The 17,135-nt window shown below is 32.2% G+C and overlaps 3 protein-coding genes and 1 long non-coding RNA gene across 4 annotated transcripts; 2 read left to right on the top strand and 2 right to left on the bottom strand.

Moving 5' to 3' along the window:
- The first annotated feature begins 1,402 nt into the window (after positions 1-1,402).
- Positions 1,403-4,561, top strand: LOC135836685 (uncharacterized). The gene is made up of 4 exons (XM_065351656.1): positions 1,403-2,210; positions 2,373-2,469; positions 2,587-2,691; positions 2,796-4,561. The coding sequence occupies exons 1-4, from the start codon at positions 1,450-1,452 to the stop codon at positions 3,006-3,008; spliced, it is 1,176 nt and encodes a 391-aa protein (XP_065207728.1). The 5' UTR covers positions 1,403-1,449; the 3' UTR covers positions 3,009-4,561.
- A 7,448-nt stretch (positions 4,562-12,009) lies between these two features.
- Positions 12,010-12,754, top strand: LOC135836683 (uncharacterized). Its single transcript, XR_010557074.1, has 3 exons — positions 12,010-12,163; positions 12,238-12,342; positions 12,431-12,754. It is a non-coding gene; the product is annotated as an uncharacterized LOC135836683 (long non-coding RNA).
- On the bottom strand, positions 12,753-14,830 carry LOC135836678 (uncharacterized). Its single transcript, XM_065351651.1, has 4 exons — positions 13,447-14,830; positions 13,260-13,359; positions 13,070-13,174; positions 12,753-12,983 (listed from the first exon to the last, which is right to left on the bottom strand). The coding sequence occupies exons 1-4, from the start codon at positions 14,244-14,246 to the stop codon at positions 12,771-12,773; spliced, it is 1,218 nt and encodes a 405-aa protein (XP_065207723.1). The 5' UTR covers positions 14,247-14,830; the 3' UTR covers positions 12,753-12,770.
- A 144-nt stretch (positions 14,831-14,974) lies between these two features.
- LOC135836679 (uncharacterized) lies at positions 14,975-16,947 on the bottom strand. Its single transcript, XM_065351652.1, has 6 exons — positions 16,704-16,947; positions 16,537-16,605; positions 16,375-16,455; positions 16,224-16,295; positions 16,009-16,149; positions 14,975-15,927 (listed from the first exon to the last, which is right to left on the bottom strand). The coding sequence occupies exons 1-6, from the start codon at positions 16,791-16,793 to the stop codon at positions 15,184-15,186; spliced, it is 1,197 nt and encodes a 398-aa protein (XP_065207724.1). The 5' UTR covers positions 16,794-16,947; the 3' UTR covers positions 14,975-15,183.
- Positions 16,948-17,135: the final 188 nt, after the last annotated feature.

Below are 17,135 nucleotides of genomic sequence, written 5' to 3'. Positions count from 1 at the left end.
TAGCGTGCCTATTTTGCGTTCTGTGTTTCAAGACGTCGATTACAATAATCCGGATTTGTACGCCATTCCTTATTGGTTCGCTCATGGAAATGTAACCTCGTTTGCTGAGTATTTGACTATCATCGTCAGTTTGAACTTTTTATCGATGATCGATATCGTGGCGTTTTGGTGTTTCACAGTTTTCTTGATCAGCGTTGTTATTACTTTTCGCTTCCATGTAAATGAGATTGATAAAAGGATAAAACTGTTTCTAAATGAGGAATCGGTTAAGATCAAGGGTAAAAATGGAGATTTGGGTAGTTTAATTAGAATGTACAAATATGATGACAGCAAGTTAGAAGAATTGAGGTATTTAATTCGTTATCAACAATTGTATTACAGGTTTGTACGAATTAATGAAGTTTTACCTACCTACCTACCTACCTATTTATACTCGAATGTGATAAGAAATTGAGATTTGTCGTATTAATGTCATCATTAATGTTTGATTACAGTTACATCAAAGTATTCATTAAATATTTACAATGGCCATTCAGTTTAATGCTAGCTTGGTTCACATTTACCACGGTTTTGGTTACATATGCATCTTTTCAGGTTCCTTTATCTACAAAGCAATAATTCGATTCTCCGAATTTTCCACTTTTAAGCAAATTATTCTTATTTCAGGCTAGTGGAAACGTTGCCTTTATTGTACGAATCATGGCTTTAAATGCAAATCTGTTAGCAGCTTTTTTTATATTTTGTAATATCGCTGAAATAACCAGTCATCAGGTAAATTGAACAAATAGGTAAATGACCTATTGAAAGAATTTTCTTCCTAAACGAGAATTTTTTGTTGGCAGGGTGAAATCTTATTGAACTCACTTTACATGATGCCTTGGCACATGATATCTCCGAATCATCGAAAAATGCTTATCGTTGCAATGACCCATTGTCACGAAAATTTTAGTATAAAAGCTTTTGGAATGTACACGATCAATTTGAATTTACATATTCGAGCTCTCAGGATTGTTTTCTCGATGGTAAACATTTTGTTGGTATTTGATAAGAAATGATTCATTAATATGCAAGCCTATTGATCGATCAATAATAAAGCTGAAGAAACAGAAAGGAATGAATTTGTTGATGAAAACATTATTCATTCTCTTGTTTTTAAACCAACTTTTTCAACGTAATTAAGTATCTGTGCATTATTTAAAAACACACAAATTGATCGATGACAGTATCCAATTATTCATGTAACTGAAAAAAAATAAACGTTGCTGATTAAAATACGAATCCATCAACATTCATTTTTAATGTCAGTAACGTTGTTATACGTTGTTATTATTCACTCGAAGGTAATTTTTCATTCATATATAACTTCTAAATTAAGAACAAAAATAAAAGCTAAAGAAAGACAAAAGTAGATAGGCATTTATTTCGAAACCAACTTGTAGATGTAACAACATGCTTTTAGATTTATTAATCTACGTGTTTTATTTATCGAACGGAATAGTTCCAGATATCAAGTATCAAAATTACGAAATTTATTTATTTATTATAGTGCTCGTCAACGATACAATTTTAATCGGTGGTTTATCGATGGCATTTTTCGAATCTACAAACGTCATGTATAAGACTCAAATCGGCGCCGCGATGTGTGGAATCTTTTATCAACTATGGTTTAAAATATTAGCACGTACGAATAAATCTTCCATTTTTAACACTTCGGATACTTTACGCGATAATACGAAATTTGGTAGGACCGATTTCGTGGCAAAAATGTATGCTAAACTGAAAGCGAAGTATTTGCCATTGATGTGTGTAACGTTGTTTTTAATCGTTATCGGATTTAACGTATCTTTTTTACGATTTTTAGTAGATTCGACAGCGATCAATTTCAATAATCCGGATTTCTACGTAGTTCCTTTTTTATTCAAGTTTTGGTCGACTGATACGTTCAGCGAGTATTTAGTAGTAATGTCGTTGCAGATTGTTTTTTTCTGCCCCGAAATCGTGGCTTACTTGAGTTCCATTGTTTACGTATGTTTTATACTGGCAAGTCTTGAAGTACACGTCGAAGAAATGGCTGTTATTATAAATCATACCTTCGATACGGAAAATTATTTATCGAAGGATGCGACGATGCAACGATATAATCGTAACGAAACGATCGATCTTTATCGTAAAGTTAAAAGGTTAATCCGATATCAACAATTCCTTTACAGGTTAGTAGGGGGTAGAATTTCGCTGTTGTAACAGATGTGTTAATATATTTGCCTACTCCATGTGCCGTAAATACGATCGGAAGACGTGTTATTTATTTACGGCATTGGAGTAGGCAAATATTTTAACATTATTTTACATGGTCTCATTGGTCTATTTCATAGATACGTGAACGATGTAATTGGAATGGGAAAATTGATTTTCAACTCGATGCTCTCGATGGTCATACTCAGCTTTATTCTTCTAGTTCTTTCAATTCAGGTTTGTTACGTTCATTAATTATTCATCTTGCAGCTTGAGATCGAACTTGAAATTGAAATTTCAAGCGATACCTAACAAATACGAGTAATAAGTTTGTACGATGGTTTTCTTTGACAGGTTGCCGTTGATATGCTGGCCAAATTAAAAATCGTATTCGTTGTAATTACATTCATGATGGTGTACTTCATATTGTGTTATTTGGGAGAAACAATACGCCAAATGGTGCGGTACTCTTTGGGTTATTGTTTGTTTTGCATTCTAAAATTATTCCTTCAATGCAATAGCATCTCGTGTTAATTTTTTCTTATTTTTTTTTTTGCCCGTAGAATCATTCTATACAATCTGCTCTGTACGATGCTCCATGGTATAGTTTAACGCCACATCTGCGTAAATACTTATTCATGTTGATGAATCAAACGCAATCCGAGTTACACGTTAAGCTCGTCGATATGTATACGATTGATTTGGACTTTTATGCCAGTACGATGAAAATAGTGTACTCTGCGACTAATTTTATACTGCTTCATCACAAATTATAAAGAAATGGCATCAGACAACAATTTTGGTGAAAATACATTGATATAAAGTGTCATAAATATGTACCTTCCTCTGATTGGTCGAAATTAAGTAAGTTTGAGTTTCACGTCGCTAAATGAAAACGAAAGCGGTTTTTGATTCGAATGCTGCAAAAATAGAAAATTCAATATTAGGTCACAATTTTTATGACTTACCTATTGGGTATGACCTATTTGAAAAACTGCGGTCTTATTAATTCATATTATTTTGAAAAGACCAGTTTGGATGTATTTTCTTTACAACCCGAATACTCATTTCTGATTGGTCAAAAGGATAGAAATCCGGTTTTGCGGCATCTCTCAACCGTAAAATACTAAACGCTTCTTTCTTTACATTTCTACGATGAAAATCGTTCAACTATACCTGAAAGATCTCAATAGACGATAATTTTTCAACTTTCAAACTGTTTATTTCATTCCAAAAACGGAATATTTCAAACGAATGTCGCATGAATAGATGACACAAATCCTGATTTGTGATTGGTCAGAATAGTGAAGAACTTATTGAACAGTTTTCCTCGGTTTTGAGAAAATTTGTTGTGAAACTTTTTCAACATTTCTCTAAAATACATACTCGTATAGGCCCAAGATTTCAAATTCTCAAGTATTTTTTTCAACGGTATTCTTCATGAAGTCACCGGTTACGTCGTTTCTCAGATGTCAAACAAGTGAAAACCAAGTGTACAGGGCGCCCAGAAATATTGAGTACCCCTAAAAAAGTTTTCTACTAAAATACTTTGGTTGGTCACAGTGAATGATAATAATGACAGCACATGATTGGTTGTTGGACTGGAGAAATAACATTCCACCAATCATATGCATCTATTTCACGTTGCCAACCTATATTTTTAATGAAAAACTTTCTTAGGGGTACTCGATATTTCTGGGCACCCTGTACATATAGGTAGGTACTATAGTTTCGTCCTATCTACGAAAGCGATGACATATTTTATTTTATGTAAGTATTTGGAGTTGGACGACATTCAATATTGCTGAAACATCTTGATGAAGTGCGAGTACGTGGACAAAAAGTAAAAACCTTATTGAACGATTTTTTATCAGGTTTAAAAGTAGATATCAAAGTAACGTCTGCAAAATTTTATCCGAATAAGAGCGCTCAAGTGTCCGAAAGATCTTGATAGGTATAACGTCTAAAACTCATAATAGTGCAAATAAGTCATTAATTTTTTCATCATTATTCATTCAGAAGGCGAAAACACACTTTTACGAATACTCACTGTTGATTGGTCGAAAAATAAAATTCTGTTTTCCTTGTTTTTTCTGAAACCCAAATTGAGTGGCTCATTATTTCTCTAACACAATTTGGTGCTAAGTTTCACTTATTCGGAAATCAAGTTAATCTATTTGTTTTTACTTTTTATAAATACAGTAGTACATTACGTATTTTACATTTTTTTCAAAAGTGACGAGTTCTGGGGGTCTTTGAGAGAGATAGGTAGTACATATTTTTTAAAAACAAGATTGAAGCGTTCTCATAATGGAAGAAAAAGAGGCATTTTTACACGGAAAATCAATAAAATCGTGTTTATTCAAATAAGTAATTATAATTTTGTTTTCATATTTTAGTATAGGAATCATTGAAAATAAAAATAAACGCTTTTCATTGGTGGATTCAGAATTATTGAAAAACAACATTACGGTCCGTATAAGCGCCTGCAGTTAATGAGGTTTCTCAAATTGTTGGCAAATCACTCAGATGATTCTATTTTATTTATGCCTGTATTGAAGCGCTCTCAATGGATGAGAAAGAGGCATTTTAGACAGAAAATGAATAAAATCGGGTAATTATAATTTATTTTCATATTTTAGTATAGGAATCATTAAAAATAAAAATGAACGCATTTCATTTGTGGATTCAGAATTATTGAAAAACAACATTACGGTCCATATAAGCGCCCACTGTTAAGGAGGTTTCTCAAATCATTGGCAAATCATCTCAGATGATTCCATTTTAATATGTTTGTATTAGAGCGCTCTCAATCTCAATGGAAGAGAAAGAGGCATTTATACACGGAAAATCAATAAAACGGCGTCTATTCAAAGAATTCTAATTTGTTTTCATATTTTAGTATAGGAGTCATCGAAAATAAAAATAAACGCTTTCCATTGGTGGATTCAGTAGTATTGAAAAACAACATTAGTACGATCCATTATAAGCGCCGTATAGTTGATTTCATATTTAGTACCTATAGGAATCATCAAAAATAAAAATAAACGCATTTAATTGATGGATTCCGTATTATTGAAAAACAACCTTACGGTCCATATAAGCGCCTACAGTTAAGGGGGTTACGCAAATCGTTGGCGAATCACTCAGATGATTCTATTTTATTTATGTATTGAAGCGTTCTCAATGGAAGAGATAGAGGAATTTTTACACGTAAAATCAATAAAATGATGTTTATTCAAAGAATTATAATTTGTTTTCATATTTTAGTATAGGAATCATCAAAAATAAAAATAAACGATTTTCATTGGTGGATTCAGTATTATTGAAAAACAACATTACGGCCCATATGAACGCCTACTGTTAAGGAGGTTTCACGAATCGTTGGCAAATCACTCAGATAAATTCCATTTCATTTACGTATAAAATTAAATAGACTAGGTGAGCGTTGGGTAACCCCAAAATAATTTTCAAAACTTGTTTTTTTTCTCACGTGTGGTCAAAAATGCGAAAGCACGACTAGTTTATGTGCTAGACGAGAGAAAATGCATCATTATTAAGAAACATGAAAAATCCTCGTCTTTGATTGGTCCAAAACAGATAATGAGAACGATAGCGGAAAACGGCATTTGAGTATTTTGAATACCTGACTACTTAGTTTATGGTTTCTTAGCTTAGCATCAGAGAATAGCACAAAAAACAAAAAATATAATATACGATAATATCTGGGCATTTTGGGTGGTAATGCGTACCTACTTTATTTTTTTTGCATTAACAATATTCCGTTCACGCAAGAAAACACAATTTTCAAAGTTTTAGTGTATAAATTGAAATTGATTGTGAACATGTTGAAAGCTTTCAATTGCATGTGATTTCGAGTGACCAGCATCAAAAATAGAAACCATTTTCGTAAAGAAGGCTGTAAAGTGTACCATCTTGCATCGTAAAGTTGTATCACGGTTGATTCACTCTGTAAATAAACATAGGTGCACTCAACATTGAAGGACAACATGGCAATATGGTTCTTATTGGAATTATTCGAGTATACTCTTACTCACTATTTGATGAATGACTTCTCCTGAATAACATAGAATGTAAAAAACAAATAGGAAGTTGAGAACGATAGCAGAAAGCTTGATCAGTAAGACTTTATCACTGCCAACCTATAGCAAAACACAGAATAGTTTATTCAATAGGTACCTATCAGTTTTCTTTCAGGTAACAAGGCCGGAAAGAGTTCAAAGTGCATTGTCTCAAACACAAGTTATGAAGTTTATGTATGTCATTTTTGACATCACATGCAATCCATTAACATGTGATGTCAAAAATAACATCCCTTGCCCTTTCAGGATAATGCTTTCTTTCAATCATAATCAAACAAAAACATGAGTAAAGTGTTGATTTGGAAGCATTTGATTGGTCTGGTCAGCTAGGTATGAAGCAATCAAAATCGAAAAATTATTTCAATTGAACTAACCTGAGTCGCTAAAAATATAAACAAAACAAGAGTACAAAAGAACCATGCCAGCATCGTATTGAAAACCCATTTCCCAAAATTGAGAAAATCATTCACATAACTGCAAACAGAAAATGAAGTGTTTCGTTTGAGCTCATGATTTATCCATAAACATTTAATTTAATTAAGTATATAAAAACCAACTGAAAATTGTATTGTTGAAGCTGAACCAATCTCTGGAATTTTTGTTTCACTTGAATAAGCAAACATTCTGTCAGTTTACTATCACTGTCAGGCTCTTCATCGAGTGCAGATTTCTGACGCACAGGTTTCTCAATCCTGTCTTTTAAATTCGCAAAATGAATAAAGTTTTCAGTCAGGTGATGAATTTCTTCAATATGCACTTCGAAACTAGCCACTACGTAACACGTGTAAGTTGTTAGACTCAAATAAGCTATCATTTCGGGAAAGAAAAACGCGGTTTGTAACCAAATTATCTTCAAATATTCGCCCAAAGAATCCACCGATGAAAATACGAACAACTCCGGTACAACGTAAATATCCATATCGTTATAGCTTATTTCCGATTTGGTCAAAAACGCTAAAAATGAGACGTTGAATAAAACAAAAAAAGAGAAAAGCACGCCGATCATTAATGGAAAGAATTTTTTCCACATTTTACTCTCTAGTTTCTCCGTAATATGTTCGATACCGAATTTCGAATCCTCCAATAACTTCGAGGTCGTGAGTAAAAGTTGTTTTTTGCGAACATGAGCGATTATTTTGAAAATCAACACGCCAGTTACGCAGCAAATCACCGATCCAATTTGTACCTTATGGATTATTTTTCTAGCTCGCGAAAACCCTATCAATAAACCTACTATGAGGATTCCATTATTGGTGAAAACTGCTCCGCGTAAATACGGTTCGTATTTGCCATATTTTTCACTAGATATGATACCGTTTGATATGAAGTACAATTGAATAAGAACTTTCAGAATTTTCATGGGGCATGCACGACTAAAACAACCACGATTAATAATTCCATTAACGTAGGGTAGGTACCTGCTATGATGCTTATGTCTACAGATTCGTTAAAGCGCACTTTTAAAACGGGAGAATACTACCTGTTTATTCAGGAAATTGGTTTTTACTCTGAGAAATATATTAGAGTGATGCACGAATGCGTACGGAAAAGTACATTTTTTTTGCGAGAAAGTGTTTTTTTGGTAGAAACGTGACGATCTATCATAGCATTTTTCTTCGGACAGCTGCTTATTTAGTAATTTATGTTCCTATTCATGATTACGACATTTTTCTAACAATTAGCAAACTGCGTATAATTTTTAAAGCATTGTTTTTTGTGAAGAAATTATTGTTTAGCAGGTAGTTTAATATTTAAATAGAGACGTCAAGTTGTCATTTTTACATGGAAGCTCATTGCTCGGGTTGTTTCAATTTTTCAAACTTTTTTTTTTTTTCAACAAACTGAAAATTATTTTTTGACATTATTTACAGAGTATAGGTATAGGTACTTGGTGTAGGTACTTGAACTACTTGAAGTAAAATCTCAAAACTCTAATATAAAAACTTAGGAAAAACAAATTAAGATTAATTTTTGGCCAATCAGAAGTTAGTATATATCAGGAGAGATATACAACGCATCTATTGGCTACATGACTCATGAACGGAAGCTTTTTACGTAGGTAATCAATTCAATTTATCGCTGTTAACGAGATATTTTGAACATTTTTCACCCTCAATATCAATATTATCTGAATTATAATTCGAAACAAAAATGTAAAGAAAGCTTCCATTTTCGTATCATCGCATATATAAATCAGAAGCAGAAATTATTACAATTCATTTAAAATACAAATTGTTATTCAAATACTCGATTCTGATTGGTTAAAAAATAAATACCTTTCTTCAGTCGGTTTTTTTGTTTCCACGAGATCTCAGCGAGTACTCAACCGATTTCCATGAAAAACCCCTCAATAGAAAGCTTTTGAAGTGTAGATTTGCATCCTATTCATGAAAGTTTGAAAAGTTTGATTAAAAGCTCAAAAACCTTGAGAAATTATTTCGGCCAATCACAACGCAACATTCATTACTCCGCTAAAACCTCGCTTTAAGCATTGGTTTGAAAATTATATTTTTATTTTTCAATGAAAGAAAATGTTGAATAAAAAGCGTAGCTGCAGCAGAGATAATCTTCTCGTTCAGATACGATCAACGGTTTTTTTCTTAAACCAATCAGAATCGAGTATTTGAGTAACAAGTTGCCGTTTGAATACATTGCACTTTCTGCTTCTGAATAAGAGATGATTTGAAGTTTAAAGCATTTCTTTGCATTTTTGAATAATTGTAACTTATAAACCAGTGAAGAAAAAATCGTCAAGATGGGTCGTTACGGCAGAGAAAATGAGCGAAAACAAGATTTTGTTTCTGTGATAACCTTTAGCCAATAAGAATCAAGTCAAGTATTTATAAGTAAAAAACGGTAAAATATTTTTAAAACACGTTTTCATCTTTTAAATGAGGAATGTTTCGAAAGTTGAAGTTTAATTTACATTCTTGAGTCATATTTACAAGATTTGAAGAGCGTTTAAAGATCATAACAGAAGAAAATGTGTTGAAAATGACGTGAAAAAGTTTTTCATTTCTTTCACCAATGAGAAACGAGTATTTGATCAATAGCATAATTTCAATCTATTTTTTGCGTTTATTTAAGCGAGTGATGATTTGAAATTCTATTAAATTTTTGAGCACGGTGCCTCACCGTGATAATTTGGAATGAGAGAAAGGATTATGAGAGAAAATTTTGAAAAAACATACCTACCTACAGCAGAGAAAATCATCAAAAAAGTGATTCAGCCAATGAGAATCGAATATTTAGGCGAAAGCTATTTTTAAATTTGATTATCGTATTTTTTTCAGCTTCTAATTCTAAATGATGAGCAATGGTTGGATAACTGAATGTCAACTTGAAGTCTTGAACTTTTCAGTTTTATGTTGTTCTTTTTGAAAGGAGTGTAAACGTTTCAACGAAGAAGAAAAAGGAATCAAAATGTTGAAAATGGATGGCTTGTGAAGTTGATAATAAATTGTGTCGTAAATTTTTTGTTGTTTGACCAATCAGAATTCTGATGCTAGTCTTTGCAACGTACTTTTTGCTATCTTTTTGCTCTTTGATAATTTGAAAATGATTTTCCCCCAATTTTTCAGCCTAATAAAACTTACTTGAAGTGAATTATCTTTCATTGAGAAATTAAGAATCGTGATACGGGTGATAATAATTATAATTACTTACTCTACCAAAAACACATTCGTGAAACTGAAAGCTCAATCATCTTAATGAGTCAAAACCAAGCAATACCAGGTAGGTACCTACTTTAATTTTTTTTAAATAATCATAAAAATGTCTGTACTTCTTCTACCAATTAAGTAGCTGAATGTATTTAAACAAATAAGCTTTTTTTGGAACATTTACAATTCAAATCAAAATTAGCGATGATTCCAAAATTGAAACTGCACGCAAATTTTGTCTTTTTCAATAATTGTAGCTATTAAACACTTCTTGGTATAGCGTTTTTATGATTCCACCAATCAGAACCAGGTCTCCGTGGAGTTTTGTGTTTTAGAATGAAACAAGCTGAAACTTGAAAATGCCCCAAGTCCGTAGAAAATATTTTTCTTTCATCTCATTTTATTTGCAAGTTACGAATAATTTTCGTTTGTATGCTTGGTGCACAAAATTAATAATCGTACAGTGTTTATTTAGTTGATAGCTTTAAGTATTAGGTGCCATCAGTATGAATTACAAGTAAGTTCTCATGCATTATAAACAGACGTGATAATAACCCATTCACTCAAAATTTCAACAAGTTATAGTTCCTATATTTAATGAATGATAGAAAAACTTTTTTCAACTTTAATCATTATGTTCCTTCGATGTGTAGGTAGGTATACTGGAAGAAAATAAATTCGTATAGGGAAAAAATATCACATGAGCATTCTTGTTGACATCTCAGCAAATTGAAGAAAAATAGGAAAAGGTTTGGATTTATTTTTTTTTATCGCGAATAGGTACCTGCGTATTATTGTGTGCTTTAAAAAAGTGAAAGTGTGATCCGTTAGTTCTTTAAGACTCATTTCGTGTATCGTAATGGCTATTGGGTATCTGGACATTTAATAACCTATTCAAATTTATAACGTATTTCTATTTTAATATGTCGACTTTTTTGCCCTTCAAACACGATATGAAGATGTATGCGTAAATTCGACTGCGTAGGCAGAAATAATTAATTTTTAAACGTCACAAATCAAATATCTAACCTACTGAATAATTGATATAGGTATTTAGTAGGCACTAGATAGGTAGGTATACACGAAGAAAAAATCCGAAATCAGTTATCGAAAAGTTTTCATTGGGTACCTGAATATAGGTATGTCGTATTTCAAATCAACAATAATTTTAAAATTGTTAATCCAAGTGTATTATTTATCAAACGGTATAGTACCCAGTCAAAAATACAAAAAATACGAACCATTGTTACACAGCGCAACTCTAGTAAACAGTGGATTCGTCATTTTTGGTATGATAAAAGGGCTTTGTCAAGCTAAAAAATCTCTCCATAAGATGCAACTTGTATCTATTTTGTTGACGGAAATCGGTGTAACGTCTTTCAAAATACTCAGTATGTTGAATAAAAAAAATCTACAACTTACGACTTCCAAGTTATGCGAAAATTCGAAATTTGGTATTGAGAACATGGTAGGTAAAGTGCACGAGAAGATGAAAACAAAGTTTTTTCCACTAATTGCAGGAGTTCTAGTTTCTTTTGTTATTTTATTCAATATAACGTTCGTTAGCTTTCTAATGCAATCAGAAAAAGACTACAATGATATGGATTATTACGTTATTCCTGAGCTGTTTGTATTTTCTCGAGTAAATTCTTTCGCCGAATATCTCGGAGTATTAGGTCTGCAAATTATGTTTTTGTTTCCTGAAGCGATCGCTTATGTGAGCCTTACGACATACATCTGCTACGTTATCAGTAGTTTGGAAGTGCATATTGAAGAAATTCGTTATTTCGTCGCGGATTTTATTTGTTTTGTGGAATTACAACAAGAGTATAATGCGAGACGATCTTCATTGAACCAAGAAGACCTCTCGAGGTTGACTGCAGAACGGAAATTTCAGATGTTAATTGAATTTCAACAGTATACTTTCGAGTAAAGTTCGTTTTCATAACAGAATTCTTGTACTTACCTAGCTAGATTATATTTATTGATTTTGAAGTTATTCTATGGTTCTTGGTTAGCTACGAGTATCTACCTATATTCAAAAAATTTATTTGTATATTTCACAGGTACTTGAATAATTTTATCAGCTTTGGAAAATGGATATTCAATGCCATGTTTGCGTGGTTTTTTTGTACGCTGGTGTCGTTTATATTTTTATCAGATCAGGTTGGTGGATTTGAAAATTGAAATTTAACCCATGAATTGACGAATAACATGAACGATGAGCTTCCCTTTCGTAGGTCGACAATAATTCAATAGTGACCGTAAAGATAATTAATGCTGTTGCGGGTTTTGTTATCGTTTTCTACATTCTGTGCTATTCTGGAGAAGTAGTTAGCCGAATTGTATGCCGAATAATTTATTTTGTTTACCAATAAGTTCTCTTATTGCTTAACTGAGTGAATAATACAGACATCCGTTGCTTTTTTGTAGAACGAATCCATGGTGGGACAATTTTACGATACCTCTTGGTACACGTTGAAACCTTCTTTTCGCAAATGGTTTCTTACTCTGGTGACAATAACACAAGACCACATTCAATTGAAGGCTTTCAATATGTTCACGATTGATTTAAAATTATTTGCGGGAATGCTAAAAACTGTGTACTCTATCGTTAACGTTATGAAAATGAAGCAAAATGGTTGAATAACATGCTGTGTTATCAGTTTTAAAATGAATTTGCCTACTTATGTACCTACTTATGTATAGTTTGTTATACAAATTTTCGTTGAAAAAAATTGAAATAGAATACACATTTTAATAACGATGTTCTTTATTTATTTTGTGAAGCAATCAGTAAGTTGCTAATTGTGTAGATGATTTTCACTACTTTGGTAAAAAGACTTAAATTAATCGTATACATTCCAAATATTTTAAAATCGAATTGCTTTTGTGATTGAATCATCACAATCATCATATTTTTACGAATATCTGGAGGCAAAATGTACCAAGGTGTGTAATAAAGTGATGTAAGAAGTGAATCAGCCTGAAATAAAATCACATAAGTATTTTTGGAAACTTAAAGTTGCTGTTGGCAATAGGCAATAATTTACCATGAATTTATTTACCCACCAAACGGCTGACCGATTCTCCGATGTAACATTGCAGATAAAACACTAATACAAAATTCACAGAAATTGAAATTTTCTTCATTAAAACAAATATATCTTTAGGGATCTGAAAAAATTGCACATTAAAAAATGTTTCATCTCGAAGAGAATGTTGGTATGTAGGTGTACCTATCTCTTATTGTGAAGCCTACCTGTGATATTGCAAACATTGTTAGAATTAATGTCAATAAAATCCAAACCAATGTTCCTACATACGTCCAATATAAATAATTCATAAAATTCTTCAAGTGTCTATAGTTAAGTATATAAAGCAAAAAATTGAATGCACCTATACATTCTTTGAATGAAAAATATTAGATGATTAGCATCTATGCTTACTCATGGTAAAATTGTTGATAACGAATCAATTCTTCAAATCCTGCTTTCATGTTTTTATAACGAACCACTTGATGATCATCAAAATTTGACAACTTATCTTCATTTCTTCTTCTTTCCGTTTGAGTTTGATTACTTTTGTGAAAGTTCTTCGAGCTAGTGTCATTTTTTATCAACATATCGATCAATCTTGCATTAATATGTTCAATATGAGTTTCCAGGTTGCATAACATGTAACAAGTGAATATCACATAACTGTACAATCCATTCCCATTAAAAACAATCATAGATCCTTGAATTGTTACCAATGAGACGTATTCTATTAACGAATGCACATCTCGAAATTTGAACAAAAAGGGTACCATATAGATCGAAGAATCATTATAATCAATAGTTGGGTCGGCAATGAATCGTAGTACAGGACTCGAAAATATCGTAACAGATGACAACACAATGAAAAATATTATAGTGAAGAATCTTTCCCGTACTTTTTTATGTGTTTCGTATTTCAAAAATGAATCTTGGTTTAGTGCATCGATGTTTTTGTGCAAATATTTCCGTTGAATGTGCAACGCCGATCGAAACCATGTCACCATTATCATTGAAATAGTGCAAGAGGCTACTTCAATCTTCTGTAACCTTGCAGTGGTTTGAAAAAATGCAAAAACTAAGCCGCTAGTAAGAGTGACATCGTGTACGATCAATGAGACGAAGATGTATTTTTCATACTTTCGGAATCGTTTGCTGTAACTGATGCCGATGGATAGAAAAAATATTATCATTATTACATTAAAAATCAACATCCTCGATTTCCTCGTTTGAAATTCTTCTTTTTGTTCATATAGCTAACCTACTCACGTCATAAGTTCTAGACTGTTGAAAAAAAAACAGCGCGTCCGAATCATTTTTTTGTTTTCAAATGGTGACAACTTGATGATATCTCAACAGAAAACTTTTCATAAAAGCACGCTGAAAGAATGTCACTCAAAGTAAATGAGCGTTTCGCCTACGAAGGCAGCAATTAGGCAACTTCTTAAGCACAACTACTGTTCGACGGTTGAACGATTGATTACGAAATAGCTACTTTACATTTAGGTAGGTAATTGATATTGAAATATCTGAAAAATAGTAAAATTTAATTTGAAAATATATTAGAGGCAAAATTTACGCTGAAAACATTCGAAATTGCTGTAAGTTATCATGTACACGCAGATAACATGTCGCTGGTACAGAATTTTAAATTAATTTGATCCAGAAAATAGTCAAGCTGCTGATGAATTTTTTCGATGTAGGATGTAAATAATTTGAAATTAATTGATGAAATTTTAATGCGACAAACCTTCAAACACGCACGAGTTACCATTTTATAAATTCACGTATCCCTTTTCCCGATGGTTTACCAATTTTCTGGACTGGACAAATAATTTCATTTGATGATCCGTTTTTAATGAAATTTTATATCGACTTTATTCACGCCACGAGTAAATTGTTTGTAATATTATCTACTCTGATAAAGAAAATGAAAACAAAGACAAAAAAAGTATACGCGTGATTTTCAGAAAACTGTCCATTATACGTAATATGTACTTTTGAACGACTAAATCAAACACAGAGTTTCTTAAACGATATTTCGAAATTTATCAATTCACGAATAAAAATTACATACAGCCACGAAAACGAAGTATACATAATAAACAAAGTGGTAAATCAGCACAAATATTCGAATAAAAACAGGAAAAATTACTCGGTCACGACGATTTCAGTAGTTTCTTCAGTATCGGTGGAATTTTGACCTTTGGCCGAATTAGATCGTTGAATCAGAACATTCGGACAAAAACGATTCCATAAACGCCTGAAGCTGACGACGCTAATACAAGGAGTATTCTGTTTTTCGCAAATTTGTTTATATTTATTGAAAACTCGAGATTTGGTTTCGTGAGGAGGTAGAATCTTGATATCTTGATTCTGATGTGCGCTGCGTCCTTTAACGACTGCGGCATGATCATCTGCGTATTGTTTCAAAAATGAAATGACTTCTCGCATCTGTTCAATGCTAATCGCATTGGCAGGAACTCGTTTATAGTTTCCGTGAGCTTTGGGAGAAATTCCATTCTCTTTGTAGCGTTTTATCAGTCTTTTTAGCCTTTCTATTTTGATGCCATGAGCGAACATGAACATGGCTCGACATACGGATACGCCTCGAAATGCGAACATCATTTTGACCCGTCGTCGATCTTTAATCTCAACCGTTCGAGAATGTTTTATTTCATTGGAAATTCGGCACAAGCTGTGAATCAAGCCGAGCAGTACTAAATCTAACTGATTTACGCCGTTTTCGTTATAATCTAAAGTCTGCAATTCGATACGATATCGTAAAAGTTCGTCGCATTTGAATTTTGTATTGCATTTACGAGCGCAGCATTCTTGACTCAGATAATTTTCTACCATTTTTTCGTCTTCCGCTATCAAATTTTCATGTTCATTCTGAAATGTAAAATTGGACATTCAAAATAAATCAATTTTCAATTCGTAACTCTGATATTAAAAATGATATTCGAGACTCACTTTCACGTAGATTTCATCGATAAATTCGTTGTACGCAGATTCCGAATCCAAAGGATCTTTATTTTCTCCATTCGAATCTTCGAGGGTTTCCTGGCTTATAACATTAATCTCCGGGTAACAAACGTACTCGTCTTCGTTATCCTATTTCAAATGAATATTTCATTAAGGGGACGATTCAGTTATTATGCATACAAATGGATACAAAAATTACGTACCGAATCGCAATTCACGACCACTATCGAATTATTCACCTTCGCCTTTACGTACGATTTTTTCTTATTCATAATCTGTAATTAATATGCTACAATTAGTAAACTCGATTCGGGTTGAAATGTTCCGAAACACATGAAAACTCTGAATACTCACCGAACGTTTATCTTCAGATTTTTTTGGTTTCTTTGTCGTCTTCTTCTTCGAGTTTTTCGTAGGTTTTTCATTACTGGCATTCTGCAATTCATAATCAATATTTATTGAGATCCCTCAGTATCTAAAGTAACGAATAATGGAAACGATTCATGAAATACTCACGGATTTTTTAGCACTTTGTTTTCGACGTTTTTTCGAAACGTTTGTATCGTGTTCTTCGATTTCCTCATCCTGAAACAGAAATACGTAGTTATGTTACATCAAATGCTATTGTTCAAGTCCAACATACGACGTAAGAAGAAACTTTATAAAGAAAAGGAAATCATTACAAGCATAGCTGGTTCTTCGGGTTCCAGATCCAGTTGTTCTATGATGAACTCGTTCATAACTTCTTCAACGTCTACATGTTCTTCCATCATGGTTTCGTATGAATGAGTACTTTCAAAATAAATAGAATACTAAAAAAAGTATCACCTTAGTTGATAAAAGTACATTTTAACAGGAAATATAATTATTATTTGATATATTTCGGTAAAACTTCACAAAAATTGCATGAAACAAAATTTCTCAAAAAAAATAAACAAAATTTTGACTGATAAAGAAAAAAATGTTGATCGATTAAGAAATCAAAAATTACCGTTGAATATCAATTGGATTTTTGAAATTTTTCTTTTATTCATTGATAAAAAATATTGAATAATTTGAGCATAGATAGAATTATACAATTTTTGTTAATGATATGCTCATTGTCATTATCATCA

Source organism: Planococcus citri, chromosome 2, assembly GCF_950023065.1.
Source record: "Planococcus citri chromosome 2, ihPlaCitr1.1, whole genome shotgun sequence".
Taxonomy (NCBI): Eukaryota; Metazoa; Arthropoda; class Insecta; order Hemiptera; family Pseudococcidae; genus Planococcus; species Planococcus citri.
Note: the sequence above shows the minus strand (reverse complement) of the source record. Positions and strands in the feature narration are given on the sequence as shown.

Bases quoted from the DNA above. Each gene is read 5' to 3' on its own strand.
- LOC135836685 (XM_065351656.1), top strand. From the start codon at position 1,450: ATGCTTTTAGATTTATTAATCTACGTGTTTTATTTATCGAACGGAATA. The intron at 2,211-2,372 runs GTTAGTAGGGGG...TCTATTTCATAG, and splicing joins TATCAACAATTCCTTTACAG to ATACGTGAACGATGTAATTG. The intron at 2,470-2,586 runs GTTTGTTACGTT...TTTCTTTGACAG, and splicing joins TTCTAGTTCTTTCAATTCAG to GTTGCCGTTGATATGCTGGC.
- LOC135836679 (XM_065351652.1), bottom strand. From the start codon at position 16,793: ATGATGGAAGAACATGTAGACGTTGAAGAAGTTATGAACGAGTTCATC. The intron at 16,456-16,536 runs GTGAGTATTTCA...TATGAATTGCAG, and splicing joins AACAAAGTGCTAAAAAATCC to AATGCCAGTAATGAAAAACC. The intron at 15,928-16,008 runs GTGAGTCTCGAA...TTTACATTTCAG, and splicing joins TCGATGAAATCTACGTGAAA to AATGAACATGAAAATTTGAT.
- LOC135836678 (XM_065351651.1), bottom strand. From the start codon at position 14,246: ATGTTGATTTTTAATGTAATAATGATAATATTTTTTCTATCCATCGGC. The intron at 13,360-13,446 runs GTAAGCATAGAT...ACTTAACTATAG, and splicing joins TATCAACAATTTTACCATGA to ACACTTGAAGAATTTTATGA. The intron at 12,984-13,069 runs GTGGGTAAATAA...ATTTTATTTCAG, and splicing joins GAGAATCGGTCAGCCGTTTG to GCTGATTCACTTCTTACATC.